At 40.6% G+C, this 15,662-nt stretch overlaps 2 protein-coding genes across 3 annotated transcripts in view; both read left to right on the top strand.

Moving 5' to 3' along the window:
* crocc2 (ciliary rootlet coiled-coil, rootletin family member 2) overlaps window positions 1-9,653 on the top strand; it is a 62,548-nt gene extending 52,895 nt beyond the window's left edge. Inside the window, exons 27-34 of the mRNA XM_089001333.1 lie at window positions 84-420; window positions 477-592; window positions 1,935-2,046; window positions 2,121-2,275; window positions 3,349-3,771; window positions 4,890-5,039; window positions 5,881-6,006; window positions 6,932-9,653. Of these exons, the coding sequence (XP_088857459.1) occupies window positions 84-420; window positions 477-592; window positions 1,935-2,046; window positions 2,121-2,275; window positions 3,349-3,771; window positions 4,890-5,039; window positions 5,881-6,006; window positions 6,932-7,084 (1,572 nt within the window). The 3' untranslated portion in view covers window positions 7,085-9,653. The remainder of the gene's footprint in view (window positions 1-83; window positions 421-476; window positions 593-1,934; window positions 2,047-2,120; window positions 2,276-3,348; window positions 3,772-4,889; window positions 5,040-5,880; window positions 6,007-6,931) is intronic.
* A 1,112-nt stretch (window positions 9,654-10,765) lies between these two features.
* Window positions 10,766-15,662, top strand: part of sned1 (sushi, nidogen and EGF-like domains 1) — a 54,611-nt gene continuing 49,714 nt past the window's right edge. The window contains exon 1 of one of the 2 annotated variants that reach the window (XM_089001334.1): window positions 10,766-11,217. In XM_089001334.1, the coding sequence (XP_088857460.1) occupies window positions 11,005-11,217 (213 nt within the window). In that variant the 5' untranslated portion in view covers window positions 10,766-11,004. The remainder of the gene's footprint in view (window positions 11,218-15,662) is intronic. The other variant, XM_089001335.1, reaches the window with a different exon arrangement.

A 15,662-nucleotide genomic window follows, 5' to 3' on the forward strand; every position in this document is an offset into this window, starting at 1 on the left:
AAAACTTGAAAAAAAATAAAAATAAAATTAAGATTTCCTGTGCTTTAACCAGCCGGTGTAACTCCTCCGTTCTACTCGATCAGGTGTCATCCTTGCAAAGACGCGTGCTGGAACTCGAGGAGGCTGAGCGTCAGGGCTGGGAGCTCCTCCAGACCCGACAAGTCCAGCAGCAGTTGGTCGACCAGAAGCATTGCGATGAGGCTACCCGGCTCCAACGAACCCTGGACGACGCCACCATGCAGACCGGCGAGGTGAACGCCCGACTGGGCCGCGCAGAGGCCGCCGCCCAGGACTTGGAGCGCCGACTGGGAGAGAGCGAAGGCCGGAGACGCCAGCTGGAGCGCAAAGTGTTGGCGGTGGGCTCCGCGTTGCGCCGTCTCCGCTTGTCGTCTCCCAGGAGGAGACTTCCTCTTCAAAAAGGTTTGTGTTGTTGCTTGACGTTGACTTGTCGGAAGGTTTACGCACGCTCGCCGCAGGCTCGGGGGAAGACGGCGTTTTCGCTTCCTGTGCGGATCAAGAACTGGACTTGGACTTCATCCAGGTTGGCCTGCAGGAATTCCAGAGAGAACTCAGGGACACACGGAGAGAAAGAGTATGTTTTCACGTCAACAATGCACGCTTGCATATACGTGATGGTTTGAACCCCAAAAATAATAATAATACAGTGATACCTTGGCTTACGAACCTAATTGGTTCCCAGACAGAGTGTGTAAGGCGAAACGTGTGTATCCCAAAAAATAATTTCCCATAGGAAACCATTAAAATGAGAATAATCCGTTCCCAGGTCCCCATAAAACATAATTTTCTACTTTCTAATTTTCTAAAACTTCACAACATATACCTTATTTTATGTATAATAAATGTGCTGTAGTATTATAATTAAAGAAATAAACTGTACTGTATAATAAAGTGGTTTTATTTACGTTTGTGATGGTCGTTGATGGCTTGATGGAATGGAGTGGCCGCTTTCATTAGCATTAAACACTTGATGAGGAACGTAGCCTTCTTATTTCACCACCTTGAGGAATGATCCCTTGTAGGTGCTTTCTCTGCTATAATTTTACCTTGTTCCTCATCAATTGTGTTCTGTTTAGCTGGGTTGACGGCTTTTTGCATCAAGTGTACAGATGGCTTGTGCGGGTTGTTTGTGGAGCCTGATTGATGGGATATTTTAACCTTGCAGTCTACACTCTGCCTTTGAACTATCAAAGTTGAAACTTTGACTGTCGTCTGTCTGTCTCTTTAATGTTTAACCCCCCGCCCCCCTCACTGCTGCGTTCTTGACCAATCACGTGTCCTTAACCGAAGACTTGGGGCGGGGAATAGAGGACCAAATCACTCATTGTGGCATCTCCGTGTGTATCCCGAAAAATAGTTCGTATGCCAAGGTAAAATGTTCATAAATTTAATGTTCGTAAACCGAAAATTCTGCAAGCCACGGGGTTCGCAAACCGAGGTATCACTGTATTCGGCATTTGAAAATATGACATAAAACGCCAGCCCCGAATTTGTTCGGGTTTTTATTTTTTCTTGTTTGGGTGCTGATAAAGCGCTGGCCATGGTCTCTGACGATGTTTTTTCCCTTCCCATAAGGGTGCAGCATTTCCCTTTTTTTCCATGTTAATGCTTTGTTACAGCTTCAGCTGGTTTTAAAGCCCTATATAAATCAATATGTATTGTATTTTGTACAGCCGCCCCCCATTTCACGCTCAGATAACTCCACACCCATGTAATTTAGGAATTAACTATTTCATTCTGATGAAAGAAGAGAGTCTCAGGTTTCTAACACTGCATTGATTGTTTATCTTGAAATTTGAGTGAAAATGACAACAACCCTGGCACTGGAGTGGACACATTATTGCACATCGTCTGGCAGTGAATGAGGTAACAAATCAAGTCAACCATTTAGCGAAAGTATTTGTTGATGCTTTCAGGATGAGTCCGAAGCCCAGCGAATCCTTCTTAGCGAACAGGTGTTAGCGCTCAAGAATAAGTCAGCCAGCGAGGTGACCAAACTTCACAACTCCTTGAAGCAGTTCAAAGACAGTAAGGGAGTGTACGCATGTTCATCCAAGCGCCTCATAAAAAAAAAAGAACATAAACATCGTACTTATTTGCAGGAAACAGGGAGATGGAAGAGCAACTGTGCGAATCCCAGTCCTTACTTTTTATACACCGAGAAGCAGCCGAGCGCGACAAAATGGGCTTGGAGGAGGAGGTGACTCGGCTTCGGTCCGCCCTGCTCGCTTCGCAGGCTCAGTCGAATTCACTGAAGGTGTGTATTAAGACGGTGGGATGCAGAAATGATGAAGAGGGTGCACAATTTTTTTATTTCATGCTTGTCTGTGACTGTAAAGTGTCTTTGAGAGCTTTGAAAGGCGCTTAAAATGTAATGTATTATTATTATTATTATTATTATTATTATTATTAGTATTAGTATTTTTAATTTATTATCAATTATTATTATTACTATTATTATTATCAATGTCATTTTGTTATTGCTCGTAGTAGAGAAAACTACACAAATAGTTATAGAGGGGAGGTGGTTTAAACATTAAAGAGACATTTAGATGACAGAGTGAGAAAATGGATAGAAAACAGTGAAATTTGGACTCGTTTCAACTTTGATAGTTCAAAGGCAGAGTGTAGACTGCAAGGTTAAAATATCCCATCAATCAGGCTCCACAAATAACTCGCACAAGCCATCTGTACACTTGATGCAAAAAGCTATCAACCCAGCTAAACAGAACACAATTGATGAGGAACTAGATAAAATTATCGCAGAGAAAGTACCTCCAAGGGATCATTCTTCAAGGTGGTGAAAGAAGGTTACGTTCCTCATCAAGTGTTTTATGCTGATGAAACCGGCCACTCCATTCCATCAAGCCATCAATGACCATCACAAAGGGAAATAAAACGACTTTATTAGACACTACAGTTTGTTTCTTTAATTATAATACCATATAACATTTATTATACATAAATGCATTATACATATATTATACATATTATACATATACATACATTTAGAAAATTAGAAAGTAGAAAATTATGTTTTATGGGGACCTGGGAACGGATTATTCTCATTTTAATGGTTTCCTATGGGAAATAAATATTTGGGATACACACTTTTTGCCTTGCACACTCTGTCTGGGAACCAATTAAGTTTGTAAGCCAAGGTATTACTGTACTTTGTCTTTTTCCCCTCCAACACCCCCACTTGCAATTTTTCTGCTGTAGATTGCAAATTTCCCCATTGTAGGACTATTAAAGCCTTTCTAATTTTGATTCTGAATAAGCCCTCGTCCGTCACTATTCTGGACTGACATTTTGATAATTCTGTTCAAGGATAAACTGGATTGCTCCCAGGCTCACGCGCACACGGAAAACGAGAGACTAAAAGAATCCCTGGAGGATTCCCAAAGTCGTATAATCCGCCTGGAGCTCGATCGCTGCTCTTTGGAGTCCGAACTGCAGCGCACCCGCCAAATCGCATCTGAGCTGGAGTCGGAGACAACGACGTTACGGGGTAATCTAGCCGAGGTCTCCAGGAAACTCCGAGGCAACGAGGCGGCGCTGAGGGCCGGCAAGGAACGGCAGAGCGCGGCGCTGGCCCGGGCCGAGCGGCGCCAGGGGCAATTGGGTGAGCGGGTGCGAGCTTTGAGCGCCACGCTGAGCGAGCAGAGCGGCGGCGAGGGGGCGCTGCGGGAGAATCTGAAGCAGCTGCAGAGGACCATGACTGACGGCGAGACAGAACGACGACTAATGCAGGTTTTTACTGACCTCCATGAAAAATTTGATCCATCTTCGTCCTTCTCAATACCTTATGAACTTAATCGGTTTCCGGAAAGTGTGTGTAAGGCGAAAAATGTGTCTTCCAAACATTAATTTCCCATAGGAAACCATTAAAAATGAGAATAATCCGTTCCCAGGTCCCCATAAAACATAATTTTCTACGGAATAAGTCTTAAAACTACACAAAATATACCTTATTTTACGTATAATAAATGTGCTATTGTATTGTTAAAATTAAAGATTAAATTAGAAATTTAAAAAAATGTAAATTAAAGAAATAAACTGTATAATAAAGTTGTTTTATTTACCTTTGTGATGCTCGTTGATGTAGTTGTCTCTTGATGATATCCGAGTGAAGTTGCCGTGCTTACTCGGCGATAATACCCTCACTCGCACTGTCCCCTGCTAGGTGATTTTCGTTAATCCAAATAAGCAGATGTTTTTCAACTTCTTCTATTGCCTGAGACCGTTGCTTAGAAAACACAGAAACACCCTTAGCCACACGTAGCAATGGTCGACTTAGCATACAGCTACTGCGACGAAGTCACACAAACGCACAAAGTTTTTTGATGATCTTCTTCTGCTCAACCGTAATTTTCTTTTGTGTCCTTAACACTAGCCTGTGGTAGGGTCTTTTTCGGTCCCAAAAATAGCAAAAGTATCCACTCGATAACAAACCACATCTGCACTGAGTGCACTCAAAGAAAGTGGGTGTGGAAAAGTAGTCACGGTGGCGCTGTTCGACCGTTTGGTTTGGTGTTCTTCCGCCGAAAACTAGTCCGTCAGCCATTGTGGCGCTCTGTGTGTTTCCCAAAAAGTAGTTTGTATGCTAAGATTATATTCTCGCGAATTTAATGTTCGTAAGGTGAAAAGTTCTTCCGCTAAAGTGTTCATAAACTGAGGTATCACTGTATGACAAAAATTTAAAATTAGTGACCGAGATTGACAATGTAAATTTATTTCAAACATGTGTTTCAAATTAAAATCAAAGGAGACCTTTTGTCGGTCGAATTGATTCCGGGTGACGCTGAACATACCACTAACTCTGACCAACGTGAGCTTTGATCCCAACATCCCGATATGTGACATGGCAGGATCGTCTGGACGAAAGCCGAGATGCCCTGGCGGAGAGCAAGAAGCTGAACCGCTCTCTGACGGAACGCATTCGGACACTTCAGAGGCAACAGGAGGAATCGGAGCAGAGCAACTGCGAGCTAGAAAAACACAACAAGAGCCTGCAGCAGGTTAGAACATCAGATGAGGTACCGTTTGACCTTGACTGGGTTCTTCCCGTTGCATTTGGTACTTACCAATCACTCCAGTGACAGGGTTTTTGTCATTTTTACTCAAATTGCAGGACCCACGGAATATTTATTAGTTTTAGGACTACATAAACAATCAATGCAGTGTAAAAAACCTAAGACTCTTTTCTTTCATCAGAAATAAAGAGTTAATTCCTAAATTACAGTAAAGTCTCGTTATATCGATATGGGTTATATCGATAGTACTGCTTATTACGATACTACAGTAAAGTCTCGTTATATCGATATCGGATATATCGATAGTCCCGGTTATATCGATACTATTTCTATGCACGCACTGACAAAAATTACATGCAAACAGGGTCGGATATATCGATAGTCCCGGTTATATCGATATTTTTTCGGACTCCCTTGAATATCGATATAACGAGACTTTACTGTATTTCTATGAATGCAAGGAGAAAATTTACATGCCGCAGGATCGGATATATCGATAGTCCGGTTATATCGATATTTTTTCCGACTCCCGAGAATATCGATATAACGAGACTTTACTGTATTATTATTATTGTTATTATTATTAAAATAAGGTATATTTTGTCTAGTTTTAAGGTTTATTCCATAGAAAAGTATGTTTTTTGGGTACCTGGGAACGGATTATTCTCATTTAATGGTTTCCTATGGGAAATAAATGTTTGGAAGACTAACTTTTCGCCTTAAACACACTTTCTGGGAACCAATTAAATTCGTAAACTAAGGTATCACCGTCTATGTAAAAACTTAAAACTTGCATATGCTAATTTTTTCTACCACATGATGGCAGATGGTGAAACGCCTCATCGGGCAGAGCTCGTCGGCTTCATCGGATTCTCTTGAAACATCCCAAGCTAAGTGTCCCAAAGCACCAGATGAAATCATCATGGCGATCGGTCCTTTTCGCCAACAAAACGTAAGTCACACATTCTGCTATCTTCTCGGGATCCATAATAGGCTGACACGCCCCAAATTAAAAATACAGTGAGACCTCAACTTACGAACTCAATTGGTTCCCAGACAGAGTGTGTAAGGCAAAAAGTGTGTATCTCAAAAAAAAAATCCCATAGGAAACCATTAAAATGAGAATAATCCGTTCCCAGGTCCCCATAAAATAATTTTCTACTTTCTAATTTTCTAAGCCTTAAAACTACACGAAATACAGGGGGACCTTGGCTTATGAACTTAATTGGTTCCGTTCCCGGGTTTCCATAAAATATACTTTTCAACTAAATAAGCCTTAAAACTACACACAACATACCTTATTCTATGTATAATAAATGTGCTATTGTATTGTAATGAAAGAAATACACTGCATTGTATCATAAAGTCACTTTATTTTATTTTTTTGTGATGGTCATTTATGGCTTGATGGAATGGCGTTGGAGGTCGAAGGTCAAAGGAAATTGCTGTTTGGAAAGAGAGGCGCATGACATGAGGACTGTAATTAAAGAAATAAACTGTGCTCTGAAATAAAGTTGTATTGACCTTTTTGATGGTCGTTGATGGCTTATGGAAGGAGAGTCACCTTCCATAAGGTCTGTTGGTAACTTAACCTCTGGTGCTGTTCGGTCGTGTGCTTCCGCCGAAGATCACTCCGCCAGCCGTGGTGGGTGTGTATTATGAAAATAGTGCTTATTATAAGGTTTAATGTTCATAAATTTGACGTTTGTAAGACGAAAAGTTTGTAAGTTGAGGTCTCACTGTACATTGATAATCAATATGCTGATCTCAATCCCGATTTGACAGGCGGACATTTTGCCATGGAAAATCCTAAGTCTTTGCAAGACAATGCAACAACCCCACCTCGTAAATAACCAACCAGTTTCCACTCTTCACAGAGTCAAAAATGGCTACACGCTGCTCAACCGGAGAGCAAGGTGCGAAATCTGGAAAGCAAGGTGAAGAACTTACAGGTGGCGCAGGCGTCCGCGCTTATCCAGCGGCTGGATGAGGACATGCGCAAAAGACCCGGCGCGCACTCAAGTATGTAGCCACTGCCACATGTGGATAACAACCAAGATGCTCTTGTTTACAACTTTGGACTGACTGGAGTGGACGGGACGAACTGTTCGATTTTTTTCCTCTGGATGACAAACGCTCCCATGTGGGTGCGGGACATTAAGGTTATCAATCACAAACGGGGTTGCGGGCGCTAATGTAAAAAAAAAAAATACAGTTACGATGTAGCTAGTAACCTTTACTACGGTCGGGGTTCGTAAAGCTTTTCAAGTGGACATGAAAGACAATATGGGGTTTATTTGACTCCCTTTTGTGCGATTTTTCTTGACATTTTTACACTGCTTTTTGTGTGGCTTTATTGGGAGGGGGGTGAAGGGGTGGCGGCTTTTGGGTTACATCTCAGGATGGGATTCCATGTGGGATAGAAGTGTTTCTAAGAACACGCTAACCCATGAACTCGTTCACTGCTATTGCCGAATTTATTCAGGAATTGAAAATTGAAATTGAAAAACATTTAATTTTTAAGCGCCTTTCAAAACTCTCAAGGTCACTTCACAGTCACAGGATGGGTTTTTCTGTCGGGTGAGCAGTGGCAGCCACACACGCCAGCGTTCACTCAAACCCGGAAGTAACTCAGATGGAAAGTTAGCTAGCTAATAGCCAGTTAGATAGCCAGATAGCTAATAGCTAGTCAGCTAGCTAATAGATAGCCAGCTAGATAGCTAATAGATAGCCAGCTAGATAGCTAATAGCTAGCATATGGATAGAAAATAGACAGCCAGCTAGGTAGCCAGCCAGATAGCTAGTTAGCAAATAGATTGGATGTATCTCTTATTATACCATAATAATAATAATAATAATTAATAATAATAATACATTTAATTTTTAAGCGCCTTTCAAAACTCTCAAGGTCACTTCACAGTCACAGGATGGGTTTTTCTGTCGGGTGAGCAGTGGCAGCCACACACGCCAGCGTTCACTCAAACCCGGAAGTAACTCAGATAGAAAGTTAGCTAGCTAATAGCCAGTTAGATAGCCAGATAGCTAATAGCTACTCAGCTAGCTAATAGATAGCCAGCTAGATAGCTAATAGATAGCCAGCTAGATAGCTAATAGCTAGCATATAGATAGAAAATAGACAGCCAGCTAGGTAGCCAGCCAGATAGCCAGCCAGATAGCTAGTTAGCAAATAGATTGGATGTATCTCTTATTATATAATAATAATAATAATAATAATAATAATAATAATACATTTAATTTTTAAGCGCCTTTCAAAACTCTCAAGGTCACTTCACAGTCACAGGATGGGTTTTTCTGTCGGGTGAGCAGTGGCAGCCACACACGCCAGCGTTCACTCAAACCCGGAAGTAACTCAGATAGAAAGTTAGCTAGCTAATAGCCAGTTAGATAGCCAGATAGCTAATAGCTACTCAGCTAGCTAATGGATAGCCAGCTAGATAGCTAATAGATAGCCAGCTAGATAGCTAATAGCTAGCATATGAATAGAAAATAGACAGCCAGCTAGGTAGCCTGCCAGATAGCTAGTTAGCAAATAGATTGGATGTATCTCTTATTATATCATAATAATAATAATAATAATAATAATAATAATAATAATAATAATAATAATACATTTCATTTATAAGCGCCTTTCAAAACTCTCAAGGTCACTTTACAGCTAGCTAGCTAACGGATAACTAATAAATAGCTAATAGATATCCAGATGGCCAACAGCTTGTCAGCTAACAGCCAGCTAGACAGCTAATAGCTAGCTAGCTAGCCAAATGGATAGCTAATAAATAGCTAATAGATAGCCAGCTAGACAGGCAGCCAGAGAGCTAATAGATATTCAGCCAGTCAGACAGCTAGCTAGCCAGCCAACCAGATAACCAGCCAGCGAGCCAACCAGAAAGCCAGCTAAGCAGTCAACCAGATTTTAGTTGAGAATGAAGTTGTGTCATATTTTATGAAAATGGCTGAAACAGTCAGCCTTCTCACAGCATGAAAAGCATGATGTAGAGCGCCATTCTTGGATTTGTTGGTTTGTTTTTTTCTTGCGATAAGGGGGCGGGGGGTGTTTTCTTGCTTCGGTCAGACCTCTGGCAATGTTTTTCCCACCCACGAGGGGGCAGGATTTAACTTTTGTACAGCCGCCCACACTTTCAATGCAGATAACTCTACAACCAAGTAAGCTCGAAATAATATGCATATACTGTACGTTATAGCTTCAGCTGTTGTTAAAGCGCTATATAAATCTATAGGTAAGCACTGCATTGTATTTTGGACAGCCATTTTCAAGCTCAGATAACTACAGACCCGTATAATTTAGGAATTAACAGCATTTTTTTCTGATGAAAGAATATTCTGTGAGTCCTGTAATTTGAGTGAAAATGACAAAAACCCTGGCACTGGAGTGGACACATTTTTGCAAATCGTATGGCAGTGAATGAGTTACATTAAAATGAATAAATAAATACAAAAATACATAAATAAAGACATACATAAATAAATAAATGAACAGGTGGACACATTTTTGAATATCATATGGCAATGAATGAGTTAAATTTAAAAAAATAAATAAACAAGTAAATAAATAATAAAATACACACAAAGTAGATAAATAAATAAACAAATAAATGAATACGAATATGTATTAATGTACTAATCAATTAACTTAGTATTTTTTATTAATTTATATATTAAATAATTTAAATTAGTCAATTAATTAATTAATAAAATGATACATTAATGGATGAATCAATGAAATAATTACTGAATTTATTAATGCATTAATAAATAAAAATTCCCACAAACTATTTTCAATTTTGATACTACAGTAAAGTCTCGTTATATCGATATTCAAGGGAGTCCGAAAAAATATCGATATAACCGGGACTATCGATATAACCGACCCTGTTTGCATGTAATTTTCTCCGTGCGCGCATAGAAATAGTATCGATATAACCGGGACTATCGATATATCCGATATCGATATAACGAGACTTTACTGTATGTTAATGTGCCTTCCTGCATTTTTAATAATAACAATAATAATAATAATTAGTGTATTTTAATTTCACTTGGATACACAAACTTTTTAGTGTGTCATTTAGTGTTCAAATGTAACAGTAGTTCTTTTCGAAACTTATCTGCAACGGTGGTCCTCACTCCTTATCTGGAGTTATCCGGACCTCACAATACCGTGGAAACAGGAATGTGTGTGTGTGTGTGTGTCTGTGTGTGTGTGTGTGTGTGTGCGTGGGCGCGTGCGTGTGTGTGTGTGTGTGTGTGGTTAATGGGAGGAAAAAGTAGATACCACAAAAAGTTATCCGGACCTCACAAAACCTTTGAAACAGGAATATATGTGTGTGTGTATGTGTGTGTGCATGTGTGTACTTGTTTCATGAGTGCGCCTCCTTGTGTGCTTTTCCCTCGAGTGGCCAGGTTGGACTTCCAGCGCCTTTGATTTCCCATAGCCCCACCCCCTTAGCCTGTGCTTCAGTTTCCCACCTCCTTGTCGCCATTGGCTGGCACCGGCTAATTATGCAAGGTGGTCTATCCCAGCTAGGGGGGGGTTGTTTGGGGGGGTGCGTAGGTGTGGCTAAATAGTGAAAGAAGTCCTTTAGCAGGCTTAGAATAGAGCGCTTTTATTGAGGATATCTCACAAGCTCAGTCATCAGGGAACCCCCCCCCCCTTTTACAAAAATAAAACAACATTGCAGGATTGCCCCCCCCTCCCCCACCACCACCACCGCCACCACCTCTCGGCTCGTTCATTCCCTGACCAGTATGCAAGGAATCCCCAGTATTCCTCAGACGGCGCGGAGCTGAAGGACCCCGGCGTGAAACTCTCCGAAACGACTTGTTCCCCCCCTCCCGAGGTGGGTTCGAGTCGGGGGGCCTCCTCCATCCGCTCACCCCCCCCTCCCCCCACCTTAGGGTGGCTGAGGCCATGCCGCCGCTGTTTTCCATGCTATGCGTCCTGCCGCTGCTGCTGTTGCTGCCGCCTGGAGGGACGGAGGCGGCCGTGCCCCTAGAAGATTTCTACCCCTTCGGTCCGGCGCGGGGGGACGTGCAGACGGTGGCCCAGGACGACGGAGGCTCGGGACTCGTGGACATCTCGGTGGCGTTCCCTTTCTTCGGAGAAAAGCACACGGGGCTCTATGTGAGTGTGTTTACGTCTTTTTTTACTACATGCGTGTGTGTGTGTGTGTGTGGACTTGGCGAGGCAAAGTGACAGGACCCCCGAGGGGGGATGCGATGGGGTAAGGGTGGCTATGGGCCAAGTACAACACTGCGGAGTTTGTGCATGTTTTGTTTCGCCTCTAGGTGGCTGCAAAAAATCGGACTTTTTAAAGTTTTCTACAACTGAGAAACTCACCGCGTGGCTCTAGATCACAGGTGTCAAAGTCAAGGCCCGCGGGCCAAATCCGGCCCGCCACATCGTTTTATTTCGGCCCGCGAAAGCAAATCAAACTTGTTAAATTCCATGATGATTGCTAAAATCTGAGCCAAAATGTCATATTTTTGGATGTCAACCACAATAAAAGTCATTATTCTTGACTTCAGATTTGAAAACGACTTATTCATTAATTTGCTGTGTGCTCTATATGTAATACAGTAAAGTCTCGTTATATCGATATTCAAGGGAGTCCGAAAAAATATCAATATAACCGGGACTATCGATATATCCGACCCTGTTTGCATGTAATTTTCTCCGTGCGTGCATAGAAATAGTATCGATATAACCGGGACTATCGATATATCCGATATCGATATAACGAGACTTTACTGTATTTGAAGGGATTTAAACATTCTAATGGGTTCCCCAAATTCATAACGGCCCTCGAGAGGAAACCATAACTACAATGTGGCCCGCGGCAAAAAATGACTTTGACACCCCTGATCTAGATGAACGTAAATGCCTTTTTGTTGTTTTGTATTGGACACGAAATTAGCATTCGCACTCTCTATAAACACAGATCCACCATTCGTGTTTATGTGTGCGATTTCGGCACTTTTCCGAGTTCCATATTGGTATTTTTCTCCTTCATCTGCTCAGCCCAAAATCCACTTTTTGAAGCGTCATCTTTGACTTAAAAGCTGTGCTGAACTGTAATCTATCTACTGCCATTTACTGGGATCTTTTAGACCTAATAGTCGCTAAATAGAGGTACAGTGATACCTTGGCTTACGAACTTAATTGGTTCCCAGACAAAGTGTGTAAGGCGAAAAGTGTGTATCCCAAAAATTTATTTCCCATAGGAAACCATTCAAATTAGAATAATCCGTTCCCAGGTCCCCATAAAACATAATTTTCAACTTTCCAATTTTCTAAGCCTTAAAACTGCACAAAATATGCCCGATTTTTTTGTATAATAAATGTGCTTTAGTATTATAATTAGAGAAATAAACTGTACTATATAATAAAGTAGTTTTATTTACCTTTGTGATGGTCGATGGCTTGATGGAATGGAGTGACCGGTTTCATCAGCATGAAACATTTGATGACGAACGTAGTCTTCTTCTTTCACCCTCTTGAGGAATTATCCCTTATAGGTGCTTTCTCTGCGATAATTTTATCGAGTTCCTCATCAATTGTGTTCTGTTTAGCTGGGTTGATAGCTTTTTGCATCAAGTGTACAGATGGCTTGTGTGGGTTATTTGCAGAGCCTGATTGATGGGATATTTTAACCTTGCAGTCTACACTCTGCTTTTGAACTATCGAAGTTGAAACGAGTCCAAATTTCACTGTTTTCTATCCATTTTGTCACTCTCTGTCATCTGCCTGTCTCTTTAATGTGTACCCCCCCCCCTACTGCTGCGTTCTTGACCAATCACGTGGCTTTACCCTAAGACTGGGGGTGGGGAATAGAGGACAAAAACAGTCGGCTGCCATCTTCTTGTTAGGAGAACGGGCTCGTTCGGCAACAACACATCAATCATTGTGGCGCTCCGTGTCTATCCCGAAAAATAGTTTGTATGCCAAGGTAAAATTTTCATAAATGTAACGTTCGTAAACCGAAAAGTTCATAAGCCAAGGGGTTCGTAAACCGAGGTATCACTGTATTTTTCTCCTTCATAATTGATGTAGTAACCATGAGATCCACCTTTTGAAGGTTCATCTTCAACTTAAAAGCTGTGCTGAACTGTAATCTATCTACTGCCATCTACAAGGATCTTTTAGCCATAACAGTGGCTAAATAGTGGTGTTTTTCTCCTTCACAATTGATGTGGTAAATCTAAAATCCACCTTTTGAAGCTTCGTCTTCAACTTAAAAGCTGTGCTGAACTGTCATATCTACTGCCAGCTACAGGGATCTTTTAACGATCATCTTCTCACTATAACTAATAGTATAATAGTATATAATAATAGTGGCTAAATAGTGATATTTCCTCCATAATTGATGTTGTAAGCTTGAGATCCACCTTTTGAAGCTTCATCTTCAACTTAAAAGCTGTGCTGAACTTAATCTATCTACTGTCATCGACAAGGGATCTTTGGGTCATAATAGTGGCTTACAAACTCGGTTTTCCAAACTAGTTTAGTGGGAGAGTTTCTTCCACACCTATTAATTAAAAAACAAATGCACCAATTTTTTTCTGCTCAAAATATAACCTTTTATTTTGAAATATATTTTTAAAAAAGTTGACCAAAATACACATTTTTTTAAACAAATCAGATTTTTCATTTATGAAAGAAAAAAATATATATTTATAAGACAAGATAAATGCAGTTGAGTTGACAAAAAAAAATAATTCGAAATATTTATTTTAAAAAAGACATTTTTCATTGTAAAACATTCTTTTTCTTGAAAAAATAAAAATAAAAAATTATTGCCGTTTACGAAAATATGGGATTTGTTGCTAAAAATTACAATGTTTTCCATCCCCCCTCAAAAATATGATCTTTCTTTAACAAAAAAAAAATCAGGTTGTGTATTTGTGCACATAACCAACCCCCATTTGTACTGTATTACGTTTCCATGCGACCCGCAGAGGAACTTTTCGCCGGCTTTTCACATACACACTTTGATGTGCCTTAAATCAGCACCACCTGTTGTGTGCCGATGCATCCCCTCCTCCTTCTTCTCTTCCTCTTTCTATCTTCAAATGGCCACTAGGGGACGCTGAGGAACCACGTCAACAATGGGCAAAAAAATCAAAAATAATTGCACTGAATTGCAATGAGCTGTAAATAAAACAACATTACTTGTTATGGAACTTTTTTCCCCTCTAAACCTTACGTTGAAATCTCCAAACATCATCCAATGACAACCGGATCAACAAATAATAATTTTGGCGGAAGCTAAGTAGTAAAATCATGGTGCGAAAGTTAAATATGTGACACTTTTGGATTGGATTGGATTAGCCTACATTTCACAACAGAAATGTTATGGAAGGAAGAGGAAAGGATAGGAAGAAGTAGAAAAACTAAATACAGGAGCTGTTGCAATGGCAGTCACTCTCACGGCACCATCAAAATAACAAAAAAAAACAAACTCAAAGAACAAAATAATACGACAAAGGAAAGGATCAAGGCGTCCTTTTCACCAATGGATCAGGGATGTCATAGTGAAATGTGGACATCTGCCTACGAGCTAAATGTTGATAGCAAACACGAAGCTGTAGCATCCATCGACGAGCAGAGATTGTCTCACATCTCCTGTCTCACGTAAATCCGCTTCAATTCCAAGCTGCGACAGTTCCATATTTCTAAATTTGACACAACAAAAAAGCCAATTTCAAAGTCAAAATCAGCTTTATTGTCTAATATGCTAATATGCATGACACTGCTGTAATAAATATGTATACTAATAAATAGTTAAATAAATACATAGATGAATACATAGATATAGATATCTAGCTAGCTAGCCGCTACAAAAGCTAGCTAAAAAGATCTCTAGCTCACTATATTGTCTAGCTGGCTAGCTGTCTATTAGCTATCTAGCTATCTGGCTAGCTATATAGCTATCTAGCTCGCTGGCTATTGGCTACCTATTAGCTAGCTGGCTAGCTTTCTATCTATTTGAGTTACTTCCGTGTTGAGTGAACACTGGCGCGTGTGGCTGCCGCTGCTCACCCACAGGAAAAAAAATATGCTGTGACCGTAAAGTGACCTTGAGAGTTTTGAAAGGCGCTTATAAATGAAAGGTATTATTATTATTATTATTATTATTATTATTATTATTATTATTATTATTACTTGTAACGCTTTCGCTTTGGCCGTGCACGCGCCATTTGGCCTCACTCGTGACTCGTAGTTGTTCAACTAGTATGCCAAAGTTGTTCTACTCAACGGGGGATCCGCGGAATACTAGTAGATGGATGTTAAACTTGGCATCGACAGTGTCAAATAAATGCCTGGAGGGCTTTCCACATGTTGCCTTGCTTTTATTTCGGTCTGTTGCGATTTGACAAACACGGAGCCTCAGTAACTGGGCAGGCTGTCGCTGTGTTGTTGTGCTTATATAATAATAATAATAATAATAATAATAATACGTCTGTGTAAGCTCTCAGTCGTACAGGAGTGGTCCATCGATGAAAAGGTTTCTTCAGCCGTCATCTGTACTTTTTAGTACAGATGACGGCTGAAGAAACCTTCTCATC

The sequence above is a fragment of the Hippocampus bargibanti genome, linkage group LG07, assembly GCF_051943395.1.
Source record: "Hippocampus bargibanti isolate YZ-2025 linkage group LG07, ASM5194339v1, whole genome shotgun sequence".
NCBI lineage: Eukaryota > Metazoa > Chordata > Actinopteri > Syngnathiformes > Syngnathidae > Hippocampus > Hippocampus bargibanti.